This window comes from Platichthys flesus, chromosome 11 (genome assembly GCF_949316205.1).
Source record: "Platichthys flesus chromosome 11, fPlaFle2.1, whole genome shotgun sequence".
Taxonomy (NCBI): Eukaryota; Metazoa; Chordata; class Actinopteri; order Pleuronectiformes; family Pleuronectidae; genus Platichthys; species Platichthys flesus.
The window spans coordinates 21979581-21998905 of NC_084955.1; the positions used below are offsets into that span (position 1 = coordinate 21979581).

At 42.9% G+C, this 19325-nt stretch overlaps 2 protein-coding genes across 2 annotated transcripts; both read left to right on the top strand.

Moving 5' to 3' along the window:
* Nucleotides 1-1352: 1352 nt before the first annotated feature.
* On the top strand, nt 1353-4687 carry LOC133964458 (uncharacterized). The gene is made up of 4 exons (XM_062398546.1): nt 1353-1485; nt 2334-2693; nt 3135-3404; nt 3771-4687. The coding sequence occupies exons 1-4, from the start codon at nt 1392-1394 to the stop codon at nt 3872-3874; spliced, it is 828 nt and encodes a 275-aa protein (XP_062254530.1). The 5' UTR covers nt 1353-1391; the 3' UTR covers nt 3875-4687.
* A 2524-nt stretch (nt 4688-7211) lies between these two features.
* On the top strand, nt 7212-18397 carry scn1ba (sodium channel, voltage-gated, type I, beta a). Its single transcript, XM_062398547.1, has 6 exons — nt 7212-7570; nt 14230-14396; nt 15701-15938; nt 16401-16542; nt 16875-16946; nt 17071-18397. The coding sequence occupies exons 1-5, from the start codon at nt 7498-7500 to the stop codon at nt 16939-16941; spliced, it is 687 nt and encodes a 228-aa protein (XP_062254531.1). The 5' UTR covers nt 7212-7497; the 3' UTR covers nt 16942-16946; nt 17071-18397.
* Nucleotides 18398-19325: the final 928 nt, after the last annotated feature.

Below are 19325 nucleotides of genomic sequence, written 5' to 3' on the forward strand. Positions count from 1 at the left end.
AATACTCCATTGAAATTAAAAGTTTATCAGTGTGTTTCGTCTAAAAGGTACAAATTGTTGTTTTCTTTACTCTAGAATGGGCCCTTTAAATTTAAAAACTATATATTTATATAGAGACCGTTCTACGGAGGCGGCCATGTTTTTGTACAGAAACCCCAGACTGGACCAACTAAACATCTTTTGATTTTTTATGACAAATGAAGACGACCACCGGTTCTCTTTCTTGTTTAGAATCGGAAGGTGAGGTGAAGGGTATTCAGCTGCAATATGACACTTCACCACTAGATATCACTAGATTGTACAGACTGAACCTTTAAGTAAAAGTAAATATCATCAGAATGTACTTAAGTTTCAAAGTAAAAGTAATCATTCTGTGGTAAGATATCCTTTGTTGATTGATGTTGGCTGCCATATTTAACTTTGTTAGTGTGTTAATACTGATACAGGAACGTAAAAGCATTACACTACTGTTGTAGCTGGTTTATTTTAGATATTCAATTATCTATTATCAAGCTATTTCATTCATAAATAGGTCATTTAGGCCAGTGGTTCCCCACCAAGATGTCAACCTATCAAAATGATCATAAAATACATTTGACAAGTACAAAAGAAACAAAAATGATTATAAAATCGTTATCTGAAAAATGTCTCAGGTAAAGAAAAAATATTTACCTCAGGGATGTATATTATTAATAATACAAACCATAAACACTATCAACACAAGCTGATACCTGACATAATTTTACCACAGACATAAGTGGCTACAAAAAAGTTGTTTGTATCCGGCTGCAGAGCTACAGCACTTCACACTTCTGCAAAACTTCACACTTCGGTGAAACCGAAAGACTGTGTGGGTGAATCCAGAGGAACATGTAATAACTGCACATCACCGAGGTTTCTAGTCAGGGTGGAGTGCTAATGCGAAGAAAGAAAGAAAGTAAGAGATGAAGAAAGAAAGAAAGAAAGAACACTGAGATCAGTTCAACTTTGAGTCTAGAATTTGAAGAAATTCCCTTAGTTTCAAGAGTCCAAAAACAGGACCAACTTCATAAAATGAGCTTGTTCTCCAAAACCCTCAATCAACAGAAACACATTCTATAACTTTTCTTTGAGTCGCTTCTTTTCACTTTCATTAATTTGTTAGTATTTTAAGGTAAAAAGTAGAAAATAATTAGTTTTATTTCAAAATAACCAACACACATGTTGTCATAAGTTAAAAAATGTTATCTTTGTAATATCAAAACAATGATAAAACACTGGGGGTTGAAACACTACATCTTAACCAGATCCCTCATATTGTCTGCCCCCAGAGGAAGTGGTGAGTCAAACTGTTCTGCAGTTATAGGAGGTAACATCATTTTTTTTCAACATTGTCTTTAGTCGGTAGAGTCATGATAAAGATCATTTTTCCTGAGTGGCATAACAGCGGAATTTGGACTAAATGGGGCTGGAGAGTGTGGGTGTTTCTCAACTTTATGGTCTCAGGTAAAATTCACAATCATAATTGTCTTCCAGGCTCTAAATGCATTTTTGCAGGTAAGTCTAATTCATACATGAAATCTAATCTTGAAAATGTCCCTGCTGAAGCTGTTTGTAAGTGACCTGGTTTCATACAGACCATTTAAATCTTTGTGTTGTGGTTTTTCTGTTTTGTGTTGACACGTGTACACAAAGAAACAAGTATCACGCTAGTCACATGTGACTCTCTCTGAGGTCTCGACAGGTTTAACCCTGTTCAAAGTGTTTTTCTGGTTGTTTTTCCTTACTTTTGTTGAGGGTTAAAAACAGAGAATGTCGCATCTTGTTAAACCCCATGAGACAAATTTTGATTTGTGAATATGGGCTATATAAATACAATTTGATTGATTAACTGATATTCTTATTCTTATTAATGATTATTATTATTAAGTGTCACCTTCTAGGTCATTAAACCTCTTATTCTATGATTAATGCAACAGAACCTTTTAACATAACTTACATTGGTGAATCGAGATACACTTTTATACAGTTTTTTAATCACTTATTTTTCAAACCTTTGCTACACTTTTTTTTTTTTCATCAGTTTTTTTTGTGTCATCAGTGAGTTTCGGGAATTTAAGTAGTTCCTGTCTCATAATGAATATTCTGCAACAAGTTTCAAAAACTGTTCATGAAACCTGTTTGTTCTACCATCATTCAATTTACATGGTGGACTTCAAATACAAACATTTAAGATTTAGCTTACAAATTAAACTTCAAACCACATCACTGTGACTGCACAAACAACTGATAGTGAAATATGACAGTTACCTACTGTCACTTTTCTCTGATCAGATTTTTCATGGCCCTTTCAGGTTCTTGCTGCCTGGTCACGGTTCACCAGCCCCCTGTGATCACCGCTGCTCTGGGACATGATGTCATCCTGCCGTGCCAGCTCAGCCTCTCCCCCGATGAGACGTTGGTGACTGTACCGGTTCTTTACTGGGTGTTAGTAACACAGGACGCTGAGGGGGTCAGACTGTGGAAACCTTCTGAGATCTATGAGGGACGTGTACAACTCCTCGACGAAAACCCAAACTCTTTAAACAAGTCCATACTTCTCAAAAAGGTCCAGTGGGCAGATAACAGGAAGTACCGTTGCAAACTCACCATCACTTCACAGAAGACCAAAAGTTTCAGGAGTAAAGGGAACGACACCTTGTTGACGGTTTACGGTAATTCATTTTTATTAATACAGTGGGGGGGAGGGGGGGGGTCTGAAGAGTCCTAACCCTAACCCTAACCCTTACCCTTAGTTTGTCAAGACGATTAAGAAAGCTTTGTTAAAGGAATCGGGTTCAGGATGAAGATTAGAGATAATTTTTATTTCAGGATGGACTCTGCAATTTACAATTACTATTTTACAATTGATTGCAAATAAAAAGATTAAAACACAAAAACAAACCAAAACTGCAGGTGACCAAAAATATATATTTTTTAAATGAAACCTTTCTTTTAATATGTAATTCGAAAAATTGTGACATTTATGATATACACGCTCCTCCAACATCTTATTCAAATGTAATTGTCACGTATGAGAACTTTAAAAACTTGCAGCAACTGAGTGTGCTTTCACGTGTGCCCATGCCTGTGTATCTGTGTGTGTTTCACTTCAGACACCATGACCTTTAATCTCAGCGCCCACAACGACTCTCTGCTCCGCTGTGAAATAAACGTCACACGGGAACCTGGATTCGTTTTGTCCATCGTTAACAACGGATCCAAAACACAATGTGTCGACTCGGCTCCGGGAGTCCCTGTAGTGGCTCAGCCCTACGACACCCTCTCTGTGACCACCTCCCTCAGGGGCGGAGGAAAATACGAGTGTCAGCTGCACCTGAATAAAGACCTGATAACGAAAACCATCTTCCACCTGCCTCTGCCTGGTAATGATCCACCCTCCTCATCTATTGTGTCTCATATTCTAGTTTACAGGAGGAGTTCAGCATTGACACACAGCTGTAGCCTGTATAAGAAGACGGACGACATGATGGCTCCCAAAAGTGAGGCCAAACTATCTTGTTCCCATCGTGGTGGCTAGATAAATAAATCACATCCATGTTAGCAGATGGGACATGGACCAAACTAAAATGATTTTGTTTGAAAAAGAGTCAGTTTTCTTATCTATTCTTTATTCTTTTTTCTTTAAATTCTCATATGCATTTACCGGATGACTAACTGCAGTAAATCCAAAACTCTAGAAATGCTTGGTTCGATCTCATCATTTACATCAGTGGTTTTGTGTATCTCAGATGTGGTGGAGTATCCAGAGCCGTGGGTCCTGTACGCGGCTCTCCTGCTGGTTCCTGTCCCCTTCCTGCTGGTTCTGGTACCTGCCCTGCTGTGCAGATGCTGAGTCTTTGTCAACATCTGGCTGAAAATGGAGACGCAGCAGTGAAAGGGAGACATTTCTATCCTTACTTCTAACCCTGATAAAAGCAAACCACAAAAGACATCTCAGGAAGACACTGCAAATGCATTCAAGGAGGACGAAATTACAAATTGTGTATTCAAGCTGTGCAGTGGAATAACCTACATCTATGAGGTTAGTTAGGGGCGATTTAAAGATATCATATTATAGACTAATTCACCACCTTCATCAGAAATGTACATGTATACCTCTGGTTCTGTTTTCTCTACATCCTCTATTTTTCCACAGTCTGCTCTGCTCCTTTGTTTTATTTAAACTAGTGCAGCACTGTCACGTCAGGCCAGAGAGAGACTTTGAATGGTGTCATCAGAACTTCACCTCCTCTGGTGGTGAGGTAAAGTAGTGATGATACTTTGTCTCCCTCTAACGGTGAACGAGAGCAGCTGCACAAAACCACAGAGCGTAGCCACATCATGGGCCACATCACCTCCCCCCACAACACACAAGATTTTAAAGGAGACATTTCCTGTTTTTCAGTTTCTCTTTCTTCCTGTGTGTTGTAGGTTAATGTCAAATCTCAGCAAGGTTAAAAAGCCCGAAGTCCTTTGTAATCAGAGCTCCTCTCCACCACAGACCAAAGTGAAGCTCACAGGGTGTGTTTATATGTGTGAATGAAAGAATAAGTTTTCGCTTAATGTGTCTTGAATGGATGATTATTGTCCCCGGTGGTGTGGCTGCATGTGACCGAAGTTAATCCTCACGTTTAAAATAAATAAATAAAAAGGGATGTCGGTGGAATTAGGGACAAGAAGGTCACTCACACACATACACATGCACACACACGTTGCATTCTGCAGGACGAGGACAGGGATGCAATCACCAGAGTAATCCTCACTGCTGGCATGATGAAATGGCCAAAATGAGAGATCAGCACACACACAACCACACACACACACACACACACACACACACACACACACACACACACACACACAGACTCAGTGGACTGATTCGAGGGCAGCAGTGTACCTGTGAACACGTGACTGTTCCTGATGACAAAGAGTGACAGAGGCTCGAGAAACTCAGTTGTTATTTAAAAAGTCTAATTAGACAAGTTATTCAATTTAATCTCCACTTAGAATATTGTGTTTTCAATGCCATTGATCTGTCAGCAGGATTACTCAAAGCTACTCAGAGGATTCCATGAGTATTTTTGCGTATGAGTGAGACATGACTAAAAGAAGAATTCCTGAAAATATGGATAAACGGGCGTAGCCAGGATTTTGTCTTTCCTAATCATTCTGAAATAGGGCGTCAGCCATGGCCCTTTCCGAGTGACCTTCTAGTTTTAAAATCCACTTGATAACATGTCTGGTTGTGACTTTGACGTTATTGTGAGAAGTTGTTATAAACTGCGTCATATTTGAAGGATAAGTATGAATTTTAAGTCGATAAATCTAAATTCTAAACACAAAGACGTCCACAACCAATGCCACAACATAAACAAGTCCCAAGAGGGCAGAATCCTAGTTGCAGATGTTATTATAATACGGCCATTAAAGATCCTTACATACAGTATCTCCATAAATTATCTCCATGTTTTTTATGACGTAATGAATGTTCACTAGTGAATTTGATCTTACATATTCTTGTATGACATTTGAATCTTAAATATTGGGTCTGTGTTGTTGTTTTTTTATTCCCAAGAACCTGTTGAAAATAACTTTTTGTGAATCTCTTTGAAAATGATGGTTTCTAAAGTCTCCCTTTTGACGTCATACGCATATAATTCACACAATATTCTCATGATACGCTTGCCTGTATTTTAATGTCCCTGTCCAGTTTACAAAAGACTGATTCAACCACCACCTTAAATCACTGTGACCATAACGAAGGCTCTATACCTCTCTCCTCCTCCTCTTACATCTCCATCCACCCCTTCGCAGAAATGCATCACTCCTCCTCCTCCCCCTGTATACACCTCCCTCCCCACAGCCTTCACCCATCCCAAAGACTGATTAGCGCAGCATCCTTCCCCTCACACACGCTCTCTCTCACACACACACGCGTACACACGCACACATTCATCTCTGGAGGTTTCTGGAGGTTTCTTTCCTCCCACTGGCTCCCTGTGACTGTGGCGTCGCCTCCAGGATGAAGACGCGGTTCTGCAGAAGGTATTTTCCTCCGTGTGGGTCTCCTGGAGCTGGAAAGCGATAAAGTAAAAAGAGGAAAGAGGAGGTTTTAATTTAATCTTCAGACGCCACAAGCTCTCGGATGTTCCCGGAGGAGCTCTGATGGACCGGCCACCCGTCGATACCCATCAGCTTGTGGACACGTCTGAAGGAAACCAGCGAGGAAGAGCGCGCATCATTTATTTTATTTGAGGTGAGAGGAGCTGTGGACATCAGAAGATGCCTTTACGCACATAGCCACGCGTTATTTGTTAACTCCCGCAGGGATGCACGGAAGCCTTGCAGAAGACGGACAGCGGTGTAAACAAACCCCTCCCTCCTCTAAACGGTGCCTTGCACGACTTCCACACTGCCTCCATGTGAGCAGCGGAGCCACCCGTGCTGCTGATGTGAGCACCATGCGCATGCAGCGGTAAACATCTGGCTCCAGACGTGTGCGCGCAAAGAGCGGAGGGTTTCACTCGGATGAGTAAAGAAGCAACCCGGGACCGAGAGAGCTTTCATCTCCAGAGACATGTAGTTTTGGAATCTGAAGACAGACTAAAGCAATGACACAGATTTTGAGGCAAAACCAAGGAGGATAATTGTTCTTCCAAAGCCAAAGACAGGAGCAAGAGGAGGATCCACACATGCTTCCATTTGTCATTTCCATTTTATTTTGGCTCAGGTCAAATCTCCGGTCAGGGGAAGGGTCAGCGAGTGCAGCTGGATGTCTCCTCACACATGCAGCATTTTGACATTTGAACAGACTTTTTGAAACTGCACAATCACCTGCAGGCGTCTTCCATCTTCCAGCACCAACTCCCTCAGACACCTCAGCATCTGAGTCAAATCAGATCTCAGTCTTCCTTTGGCTTTCAAGTGTTGCTCACTGACTTGTCTGCCAGTCAGGATACTGGCATCACCTAGAGCCAACAGCCTCATTGTGCAGGAGGCCTGGGGGGGTGTGCCGCCGAGTATAAATAGTTGAACAAAGAAGCCGAAACCCGAAACTCTGAGTGATTCCTCCCTCTGGTAACTCTAAACCCTCACACACTCACAGACTCGACCACAGAGAGAGATCGATCCCGGGATGTGAAGAGCGATCGTCCACCCTCCTGTAGACGTGCTTGAGAAGACCAGACCAGCAAGAGGACCCACCCACCCCTTCCTCCTGCCTTTGGATCAGCTGAAAGAGAAGAAGAAGAAGAAGAAGAAGAACCCAAGTGGACCACACCCAGAGCCCCAACAGCATCAGGCAGGAGCCTCCTCCTCTCTCTTCTCAGACTTTTTACCCGCGGCCAGGACGGCTTGTGTATCTTTGTGCTCATCAGGAACAACTGGAATATCTGCTTTGTCTGCCTGTGTGTGTCCTATTTCTCAGTGTGTGTGTGTGTGTGTGTTTTGATTCCACTAAGAGCTGCCACCAGTCCTATGTCTCCTGCCAGGATGTCTGCAGGACCAGAGCTGCTGCTGCTGCTACCTCTGATCCTCCTGGTGCTCCAAGGTGAGTGGGGGGGGGGGGCAGCGTTCACCAAAGGTGGGCCACCGTCCGTTTCTCCTGTTCCCTATCTGAATCGTGTGTTTAATGCTGAGGTGTCCCCTGTGGATGGACACTGCTTGTTGGCAATGTTTGGGAGGAGGGGGGGGGGGGTTCAAGAGACTGTGTGTTTGTGTGTGTGTCAGTGTGTGTGTGAGTGTGTGTCAGTGTGTGGATGCAGATGAGTGAGTGCTTTGTGGTTCCATCACTTTGCTGGATTGTCTGCTAAAAGCCCAGCTGTTCAGAGAAATGAGATGAGGGGCTGCACACACACACAAACACACACACACACACACACACACACACACACACACACAGACACACACTTTTATCTCAATGACTACAACTAGACCTACATTGCCCGAACATTCAAATATATAACATAAAATATATATTTACAAAACAGTAGATAGATCAATAGATAGATGGATAGAAATGTGTCTTTGTTTGAAATTGTTCTAAAAAATAATCAATCAATTATCACTGATTAATTATCTGTAGATAAACTCATAGATTAATCAAAATGCCGGAGATCAGCTGAATGGACGTTTTCCGTGGTTCAATGTGGTGAATCCAGCACAAATGTTTCACTCACTTACTCCAGATAACAGAGTGCTGCTCATAACCCCCGCTGTGAGGAAAATCTGCTTCTCTACATTGTGCTGCAGCTGAAGGTCGATGTGTTTCTCCACTTGTCGAAATGGCCCTCGACCTTTCCCCTCGTCCCTCTGGGATCGTTTGAGATATCATGACTCAATTCACCATCTTCACAAGAAGCTGTTTACTCCCATTTATTCTCCTGTAGCCGTAGAAACACCTTCCAGCTGATGTGAAAATAGCTTGAGCTCCATAATCCATCATCTTTAAGTCACTGTCAGTGCTCTGACACCCAGGAGGAGGAGGAGGAGGAGGAGGAGGAGGAGGAACAACGCTGCATCTTTCACCAGCTGTCCTGAGAAATGTATGATCACAGCAGGTAGCTCTTTATTTATGGGATCTTGGCTGATTTAAAAAACATAACTAAATGTAAAATAATCAATGGGCACGAATTTAAAATGACTGGAGGCAATTTAAACAAGATGTAAACAGGTGGCAACCACGTACACAAAGTTTTCACCCTTTAAATCCTTCAATAGAAATCTGTGTAGAAAACCCAGTCCACATTAAAGGGAAACAAAAAAGTTGTTTACCTAATGTTAGGTAACATGACAGGCAAATGAAATGCCAAAACTTTTGATGATTGCATGTTGTCGTCAAAGATTAATATATTTTAAGCGCTGAGATTTAAAACCGAGCACGAAAAGGAAGCAATGCATTAAGAAGAGAGATTTACTGAGCACTCATCTCCGTCAGCCAGCTGCTCTTTGTCTCACCCTCCGTCACTGGCAACAATACGAGTGAGAGCGCACGCACGCAAAAAGTCAACACACATTCATAATGTTAAAAATCATCAGAATCACTGTAACGTTGTTATTCCTGTAAATGAAGCGGCCGGACGCTGCAGAAAGTCGAGTCAGAGACCAGACGAGGGAAGACTAGTTTGAACGACCTCGACAGACGGAAATAGACGTTCAGTCAAAGGGCAGACGGGTTGGTTCAGGACCGAAGTGAGCGAGCACATCTGGAGCTGGACACAGTGAGGATGAGGATACGAGGCAGGACAGGAGATAAGAGGGAATCGCCCATAAGAAGAGGAAAAGGAACAGATTGTGGCGTTTTTAAATGAAAAAGAAAACAGCTGCATGTGCTCTTTTTCAGTTATTTTGAAATGTGTATTTTAATGTGCAAAAAAAATATGAGTTGGAGTTTAAAATGTGTCTGAGTGATGAGCACAGACTCACATTGAGCTCCATGTAAATCAGGTCTGCAGAGGGGAACTCAGACAAAGAAGAAAATCGAAATATGATTAAAAGCAAAGCCTAAAATTCAACATTTCACAAAGAAAACCTTCAAATTCCGGATGTAATGAAAGATCTCCCAGAGTAATCCACAGATGTCAGTGCTAACGCCAAAAGTCTGTCTCCTCTAGAAAGCAGAAGGTTTTCAACCTGATCCGGATTGAAGCTGAGCTGCAGCCGGGCTCATCCGGGTCAGGACGGAGGCGACGCCGGCGGAAAAGAGCTCAGAAGCTTTTCTCGAAAGCAGCCCCGAGGATCCACTCATTTATAAACAGATGTTTGTTCCACCACCTCAGCAAAGGAGGTTATGTTTTCACCCCCCTCCTCCATTGGTTGTTGGGATTTCCACAAAGCTTGGTGGATGATGGGACACGGGTCCAGAGAGAACACAGTCTTCCAGGAACTCATTCATGGACCTTCATGAAAGGAATCAGTCATATTTAGAGGATTGGATTTCAGGAGACCGTGGCTCTCTGGTACCATGAGGATAGAACAATCAGCAGCGTTATCTAATGCATGCTGCAGAGAAGCTCTTTGAGGACGGTCACAGGAGATCTCCATCAACCACGCCGTCAAGACACTCAAGTTACTGTCCACTCCCGTCTCTCCACTTTGCTGCATCTGCACAAATTGCAAATCACATTAAGCAGAGGCCTCTCATCTTAAGTTGCAGGGTTGGATGTGCATAAACCAATTACAGCCACTCAAGTGATGCACTTGCAGCGAATCATTTAAATGGCTGTTAAGTCTGATTCGTGGTCCGGCCCATCGCTGTAGGAATTGGGTAGAACAATGTTCATTGCAGTTTCTCCAAACTTTTAAAGTAACACGTTAGAAATAAGGATTTGAAATTTAAAGGGCCACCCCTGCACAACATGTCATGGATATTGGTTGGGTCGTTTTGGGCAAAATCTTTCTTAAACCAACAAACAAACTGTCAGAGGTGAAAATAGATCCTAAAGGTGGAAGTAAAATTTTAGTTTTCCCCTCTGAATGTAAAAATAAACATACTTAGTTCAATTAAAGTTGATTGTTTGCTGGATCTAGATCATCTGGGTCTAAATCTATTGGCCTTCACAAGCAGCAGACGCTGGAAACCAGGAGGAGATTTTTATTGGTGCACTTGGTGATGTTGTCCCACCGATCTGAAGAATTATCTTTAGTTGTATAACAGTCGTTCACCAGTGCAGCTGCTGTCCGACGCCGCGGCCTGTGTCGTTACTAGTGCTTTATGAGCAAGAGTGACGTGCTCTTCATTTACAGCTCTCCTGAAAATGACATGTGTGTTTGTGTGTGTGTGTCTGTTTGTGTGTCTGTGTGTGTGTGTGTGTCTGTGCCACAGTCGAGGGCAAACTTTATGAATCAGGTCGTGGACAGTTTATCTATTTCCATGTATCTCAGTTACTGTTCAAGTGTCTCGACCATAGTCTCTATATATTATAGATAGAGATGAAAAGCCTCCTGATGGCCCCCTGATGGTTGGCTGCAGTACGGGTCATAAATTCCCTCCTCCTCCTTGTTAGTTGATGGGACAGTGAGCAAAGCAATGTACACGTCTCAAGGATGGTTTCTGTCACTTTAGGTTGTTCATATCACACTGAGGTTTGCTCAAATCAGCTGCGACTGACTAGTGATTGGTCAAACACGTATAGAGGCGGGACATTGATACAATGGCTCAACACAACAGTCACCACTGCTCTGACTCTGCCCCACACAAATTAAGAGAAAGACAAAGTTCAACTTTTTGTTTCCTAATCGTTATTAAAGAAGTAGGAATAGTTTGAGGCTTGTTCATCCTCGAAAAACCTTTTGTTCCATCGGCCACGACAAAGTCCCAGTGTGCCCACACTGGTTCTACTTGTTTCTGTGGAAAGTCTCTGGCCTGTTTGGTGTCAAGGGAAATGTCACAGATGCATGACATTTCCCCAGGTTACGTATGCCTACAGAGTGTGTGTGTGTGCGCGTGTGTGCGCGTGTGTGTGTGTAGTGACCCAGCCATGGAAACTGATGTCATCCTCCCTCATCTCTTTTTGCTGTCGCTTATCCAAATTTCTCTCTAATCACTAGTGCAGCAAATCTGAGTGACCCCTTAGCATTTCCTTTAGCTCCCACGCAGCGACATGCTAACCTCGCTAACCTCAGCGCGTGGATGGTCTTTTGTGGTGCTAAAGCTTTAAGTCATCTTTTTTTATTTATTTTTATTTTACTTTGTAGGCCTCAGGGCTGTGCAGCAACTGATATGAGGGATTAACCAGCTAGCCAGCCCCCCCCATCAGGCGTAAAAACTCCTAATCTGCAATTTCTGGAATATCCGTTGCATAATCCTGAACCTCGCTCCACAGATTACACAATGGATTTGGCATTTTGTGAGGCCCTGCGTGTGATTCTGTGTGTGTTGTTGGTGAGAGTTGTTGCAGAGGCAGTTTGGAGCCTCTGACGTGCAGGTCCTTTTCTGTCTGCTTGCATGTTTTGTCTCTCTCTCTCTCTCTCTCTCTCTCTCTCTCCCTCTCTCGCTCTGTCTTTTTCGCTGTTGTCTTAATTTGCTGTCGTCAGCTCTGGACCGGCAGCAGCCTCCATGCTCACCTTGCACAATCTCTCAGTGTGTCACCGGCCTCCCTCAGGATTACTGCCTCATAGTGTCTGTGTGTGCTGCTGTCCCTGCACCAGGTTTCCAACTGTCTCTGTTCCTTCTGTCCCTGCAAAATAAAGTTTTCCTCTCCGTCATCAAACCTCCTCTTCATCTCCTCTTCATCTCCTCTTCATCTCCCTCCTCCCGTGTGTCAAACCTGTGATTGTAACGTGTCTCCTCCTGTCTGTCTTCCAGGTCTCACCTCCTTGATCTCAACCCCTGCATGGGATGTTTCATTATCCTGTGTCTATGTCTCTTCTGTCTGTAAAGCTGATATCCTAGAATCCAACACAGACTTGAGTCAAACTATCTTTGCATATTAATGTTTAACCTGCAATATGGAGTGTAAGTCGTGACCGTTTTACAGACTTTCACTGACTTTCATTGGCCTCTGTTGGCAGCGGTGGATTAGCAGCAGCACTGACAGCTGGTGCAGCTTCACAGCATCGTGTAATCAACGCAAACGATCAGGTCACGTTTGTAACAGACAGCAGAGCCAATTACAGCCGAGAATAAACCAGAACAATTTAATAATGCACCTATTGCTTTCTGTGAATATGTGCACCTGCGTCTCTGAGCAGTTCAGGACCAGCATTTGAAAACAAATCTTTGCCTCAGGTCTGTTTTCCTATAGAGTTCCTCAGCAGACCCCCATCCCCCCCACCCAGAAGCCTCCAAAACCTGAAGACTGCACAAGATTGGATGAGTGCTTTAACAAATACAAAAATTTAATTAAATATATATAAATGATAAAGATAAAACTAATAAAATGCAAAAATAAAATCAGAGAAGAATCAAAAAGAAATGTGAAAAGTAAATTTGAATAAATCGATACAGAAATAATATATTTATAAGAGACTCAGATTCATAAACAAATTCAACTAAAAGCCATAAAGGTAGTCAGAGTAATAGAAAAATAATAAAAGCAGTTGGTGGAGACCAAAAACAGAGTTTTAAAAGGAGGATTAATAATAATCAAAAGTCAAAGTTTGAAAAAAACAAGCTCAGGCTCGGTCTCAGTTCGTTCTCGTGCATCTTGGTGGTTCGGGTCTGCTTTGGTTTTAAAAGCATGGGGCAGAAGAAAAAGGCAGTTCATCTGTGTGATGCTGCTTTAGTTTCCAGTTCTGCGAAGTTTCTTACATTATGTTCTTAACTTTCCCTCCTCTCTCCCTCTTCCCTCTCTGCAGTGCATCATCCAGCATTAGGCTCTGTCTCCCCCTTGCTTTTGTAGAAAATGGCTTATACTGATGCTTGTGCTAACTTTCTCCTCCTCTTCCTCCTCTTCCTCCTCCATCTCTCTCTGCAGTGCAGTGGCCTTTCTATTTCTGTAATTCCTTTAATGACGCTGTAATGTTTGTATCCCAGGGAGTAAACAAAAAACCTTGACTTCCTGGATTCATCTGATCAGCGTTGTGCTATGTGTTTCCTCTCCCTCCTCCCCCTTCCCCCCATCTTGCGATTTTAAAACAAATGCTTCCCCAGAGGTCAAAGTTGAGAATAGCACACGATCATTGGTTGAGAGCGATGCTGAGGCCTCAGTGGAGACTGCAAGGTGCAGTGTGAGAAAGAAAGCTTTGGAGTTACAGGTGTGTAACTCCCGGCCGATGAGAAGTATGTGTCATGATGATGATGATCACATATATAGACTCACGCTTCTATATATGACGCCACAGCTCAGATACCGATTGACAGAATGCAAGGAAATAGTATCGCTCACTGCAACTTCTTTATTTCCTCTCGTTCACAAATTTAAACAAATCAAATGTACACTCAAAGACAAATTAATTCAATTTAGAACAATCAATGAAGTGAAGTGATGACTGGAAATAAAGAAGACAAAAGGCTAAGTGGAATATAAAAGTAGGAAAAAAAAGAACACGCATGCACCGAGCATTGGGAGCACGCAAAAATACAAAACCTACATTTGTCTTGTAAAATACTGTATTTGCCTGCAAGGACTGAGATAGTGGAAAACACCAGAGCTCTGCCCACGTGTCCACCGCTCCCTCGAGTCACAGGAACAAGAAAAAGAGGAAGGAGAGCGATGAAGTGCGATAACGTGATTTTTCTAACCCGGTGGTCCCCCCCCCCCCCCATAGCATCTCGGTGCCATGGAGCCTGCGTGGAGGTGGACTCGGACACAGAGGCTGTGGTCAATGAGGGCTTCAAACTGGGCTGCATCTCCTGCAAGATGAGGGGTGAGGTGCAGGCCAGTGCCTCCGTCAACTGGTACTTCAAGGCTTCAAATGAGACCGAGTTCTCCCATGTAAGTAGCAACAGGAGGAACCACGAGGCAAACTATGATAAAAAGATGTATTAAAGGGACAGAAAAAAATTCTCTCATTATCCACTCACCACTCTGCCGATGGAGGAGGTGGGTGAAGAGTTTAAGTCGCAAAACACTTTTCGAGTTTCACCGTGTTTTCGGCCTCTCTACAGTTAATATGAAGCTACAGCCAGAAGCTGGTTTGCTTCGCTCAGCACAAAGACTGGTGTTATGAGTTATTAGGTGTCCAGATTATGCAATTGATCAAATCAGCACAAATCCCCAAATAATACTTAAAACAACGTGGTTTGTCTCTTCTGGGAAACGGCTGCGATGCATTTATCACGAGAGAGAAAGCCGAGTCTTGCATATTTCATGACGGGGATTTCTTTCCCACACCCTTTGGTAGGCAGCACTTTTGCTTAGCTAAGAAGTCCTCACCACACAAAGTGAACAGGCCATTACAGTACAGAGCACTTTGAGCAGGACTGATCCCATCAGCCCACGGTGAAGCCATTTAAGGCCTCTGCTAATTCACCGGGAAGTGCTGCTCTAACTGCAGCTCGGTCAATAACGGAGGAGAGGCAGCAGCGGTGAGGATGTGGAGACTTTCCGCAATTACGACAGGAAGGCTGCAACGCAACTTTGTGGGTTTGAGAAACAGAAGTCGTATCAAACGCAATAGAAACGGCTAATTTTTCACCAACCGGCATCTAAGAACCAGAGTTAAATAAATAAAACTAAGATTAAAGTGTCAGGGATAGAAACCTTGACCACAGCTATTCTCCAAAGACTTGTTTATGTTCCTTTTACGTATTAAAAATGATAAAAAACGTCACTGCCCATTTGCTGCTGCCACTTTGCAATGAATGTTAAGCGAAACCTCCACTAGAGGGCAGCTCAGAGTCAAAGGTTTCTGGCACAAAGAAGCACGATGATGGTGAAGGAGGCAAAACAGTAGAAAATGTTCCAGTTTAGAACTGCTTAAAAACTCAGATAACTTCATCTCAAAAAGATCCACTAGTATTAGAATGTTTTCTTTGGTCATGTGCCACTTGACCTGTCGGCTTGGCTTCCCCCTTGATATCTGTTTTGATCGGTGATATGGCTTCTCTCGTCCATATCATTAAAAAATACAGATTCAATCAAATGGACAGAGCTCTATCCTCTGGTATGCTTGTGGAAGAGGTCAAAGGGGATGCAATGCCTGAAACCTGGACTCAACACTTTCAGATCTTGTTGCCGGAAGTCTATTTTGCTTTGCCTCCCAAACAAGGAAATACCACGGTGTCATTTTCTTCCAGCTTTACAGCTACGAAAACCAAAAGGCCGAAATCATCGACCCGCGTTTCTACAGGCGTCTGGGCTGGAACGGCAGCAAGCACACCAGTGACCTGCAGGACGGCTCCATCTTCATCCTCAACGTGACCTACACTGACACGGGGACCTTCCGCTGCGTATTCAACCGCACCCTCAAGTACTCCAACTACGAGTATCCAACCAACACCAACAAGAACATCACCATTACCGTGGTGCCCCAATGTAAGTGTTGTACTGCGTGTTTGAGTCGGAACAAGTGAAACTACATATTTTGGTGAAGCATGGTGTCGTACTGAGACATTGGGAGACCAGAGCTCCGACTTATCAAACTTGTGAATGTGCTAAAAAGCCATATTCAGCCAAATTTTGGTTTCTTATGCCCCCTAGTGTTGAGATAATGTTAAAACAGATGCTATAAGTGCTTACACTAGCTGAAGGGTGTCCCTCATGGTTCAATACTTGGTCCTTAGTGATTTCTATTGAATGAAACCTGCTCTTCATTTAACCGAAGCTTCAATCAGCAGTGACCTTGCAGCAGCATTCAGGTAATGATGAACTGTGACATGATTCAGGACAGGGGGCCCCATTTAAAAAATGTATGGCCTGGACAGAGCTCACAAATTAAATCTACCCCCCCTCCATACACACACACGTCTTATCTCGTGTTCCTCTCTGTGTCTGCAGTCACCAGGGGACTGGCATCCATCTTGTCCGAGGTGATGATGTACGTCACCATCATCGGGCTGCAGTTCTGGCTGCTGGTTGAGATGATTTACTGCTACAGGAAGATCTCAGTGGCCGGAGAGGAAGCTCTGAGGGAGAGCGCGTGAGTCACACAAACATACTGGTTAGAAACCAGCAAGCAAGGCCACAGGCCACTGGCTTTGTGATTTTAGAGGTTTGGTTAAAGACTAGAGCGTCTGATGTATATGATGCTTCTGGGATGATGCCGGACATTTGCACATAAATAGAACTACTTTACTATTTGTTGTGTGATTGCATTGAAATGCTCCTGCAGAGATACAATCTGTCTCAATCTGCTCGTCTAAAAAATAACAAATATTTGTCCCTTTCCCTGACTGAGCTGGTTTCTTGTTTTGATTCTGCTCCACTGATCTTTTCTGCTTTTTCTCCGTTCTGCTACTGTCTCTCCTTCAGGGCGGAGTATTTAGCCATAGCATCGGAAAGTAAAGATAACTGTGCAAGTGTACAAGTGGCAGAATAGCACTGGTAGGTCTGGATGTCACTCGACTTTCTTATTTACTCTCTTTCTTGCTTTCGTCTCGGCTCCACTTTGTTTATATTTTACATTATTCATTTGTTCAGGAAGTTTTATGTTTGTTCTTTATTTCAGGTCAAGAAACAATTCAAGACAACTTCCTCGAGGAATCTCGCCTCCCTTCTTTTAGCTCCACTTTCTCTCCTCTCACCACCGCCCTCCATGCTCTCTCCACACGACGGGAAGATGGAACCACGGAGAGGCGACAGATCTCCACAGAGCGGTTCTTTAAAGTGACTTCCAACCAGAAGAATGAGAAAGACTGAGCTGTGTCCTGCTGTGAGGGACAGGGTGGACGCATCAGGTGGTGGTTCGGCAGTACAGAGAGAGAGAGAGACCTGTACTGTATATACGTGTATAGTCTGCACAGATAATCCTTGAACACATGTAGAATGAACTGTAGGCCGACATTGTATATTCACTATTTGCATGCTAATGAGATTATTGTGTGTTGGCAGCAGAGTTCCATCGATAAGGTTTTCATCCATAAGTCCATTTTTTCAACTAGAGGTACTTCTCAAACAATTCAAAAACGAAACTCTGGAATCTATTTATTTTACTTTTAAGACGAGATAAGATGAAGTCCACAGCTCAACTTTAGTCTGAATGTTCAGTGTTTCATTTCACAAGGATGAAAGTATCGGGTATCCCCCCCCCAGGATCTTACTGAAATGAGCCTCAGTTTAAAGCGTTGGGATCCGGCTGAATGTTTAGCTCGTCACCTTCGGCTGTTTGAAGGAGACCGAGGACGTGTTTTCAGAGTTTAGTCATCAGGCCTCAGGTAAAAAGGTAAAAAGATAACGAGACACTGTGAATTCAAGGTAAACGTTACTGGAGTCACGTTTTTAATTATTTGCATTGGACTGAGAAAGCAGCTGAGACGAGACAGCTTCCTGTTCGACCTTGACACATCACAGTCATGTTTCTGCTGCAGTGTTTCCTGTGATCCTCGGAGCTCACGGTGCACAAATCAACAATAAAACGTTTCCTGCAGTGACAACGGAAATTCAATTTAAACCTGGACACCAGCTGAATTTCTCGCCCACTTTCAGCTGAACACAGCAGGTTTGATTCGCTCTTTTGAATCTCTTCTCAGCTTTAGTGCACCTGAGGCTGAAAGTGTGACTTCCCTCGACATGTGGGACGATGACAGCACCTCACTGGTAGTAGATTAAAACTACCACCATCTGCTCTATTTCTCCCGAGGTACAATCTGCAGTTTTCTCAGACTTTCCTTTCTGCAGTGTTGGAGAAACTTAGAGGTTTTGCAAATTGCTAAAAGGAACGTGTCCAGTGAGCCTTCGGAATTAACGAGGATGGAAAACAAAGAGGGAAAAGCAAAGAACTGAAGTGTTTGTAAAAAGATTAAAAAAGATGATAAACCTGCTTTACTGTCTCCAGACGCCCAGTTATTGACTAACACCCGGGGGCAGCCAAACACTGTCGCTCCTCATGTTTACTCATCTTCTCCTCTCTACGTTTCGAGGTGCAGAATAGACCGACACACACAAAATGAGAAATTCTTCAGAATATCTTTTTTTCTGACGAAATAAACAAAGAACAAGATGTGATTTTCTTTTTTTTATGAACAGACAGAATGTTCAAATATATTGTCTAATCTGCGAGGGGAGTCATTTGATATTTTTGGCTTCGCATCACTTTATATCATCATTAACGGCTTCTCCTGCAGAGACGAATGCAAACGGCTGTGCACAGGTGTTTGTGTGTTTTCCTTCAAGAACTTTAATCGCTTTAAGTGTGGGTGTGGGAACGCTGCTCGGCAAAAAGAAAAACAAACAGAAAAGGAAAACACTTGAAAAAACAAACTAAAATCCTTATGAGAAAAACCCACTGGCTAAAGTTCATTGATGTGATGTAACGTGCGGTTGTCTACATGTCAGACGTGGAGGTGTCGTACAATTTTATATTCAGTCTCATCCTCGGTTTTAAAACAGGCCAAAGACAAGTTACGCTTCAACAACATCATAATTTATCATTTTCAGTAACACCGACAAATCTACGAAAAATGGATTTAGCCACAAAGCTATCTTCATTGAATATTGTTGAGGAAACAACAAATATAACAATAGTTATATCCAGATCTTGATGTATAAAATTAGCATTCTTAGGACAGGAAAAACCCTCATGAAAATAAAGTAATGTACGTAGGTAGGTAGGTGGTCGTGGAGTTTGTGGTTTTACCTCTTGACTGGATTAACTTAGAAACTTTGTCTATTGATGAAAGAGAATTTTTTGTCTCCCGAAGTTTACTGAGACTGTTGAGTCATTCACAAAAACATTCTTCAGTGTCATGAGGTCACCGTGACCTT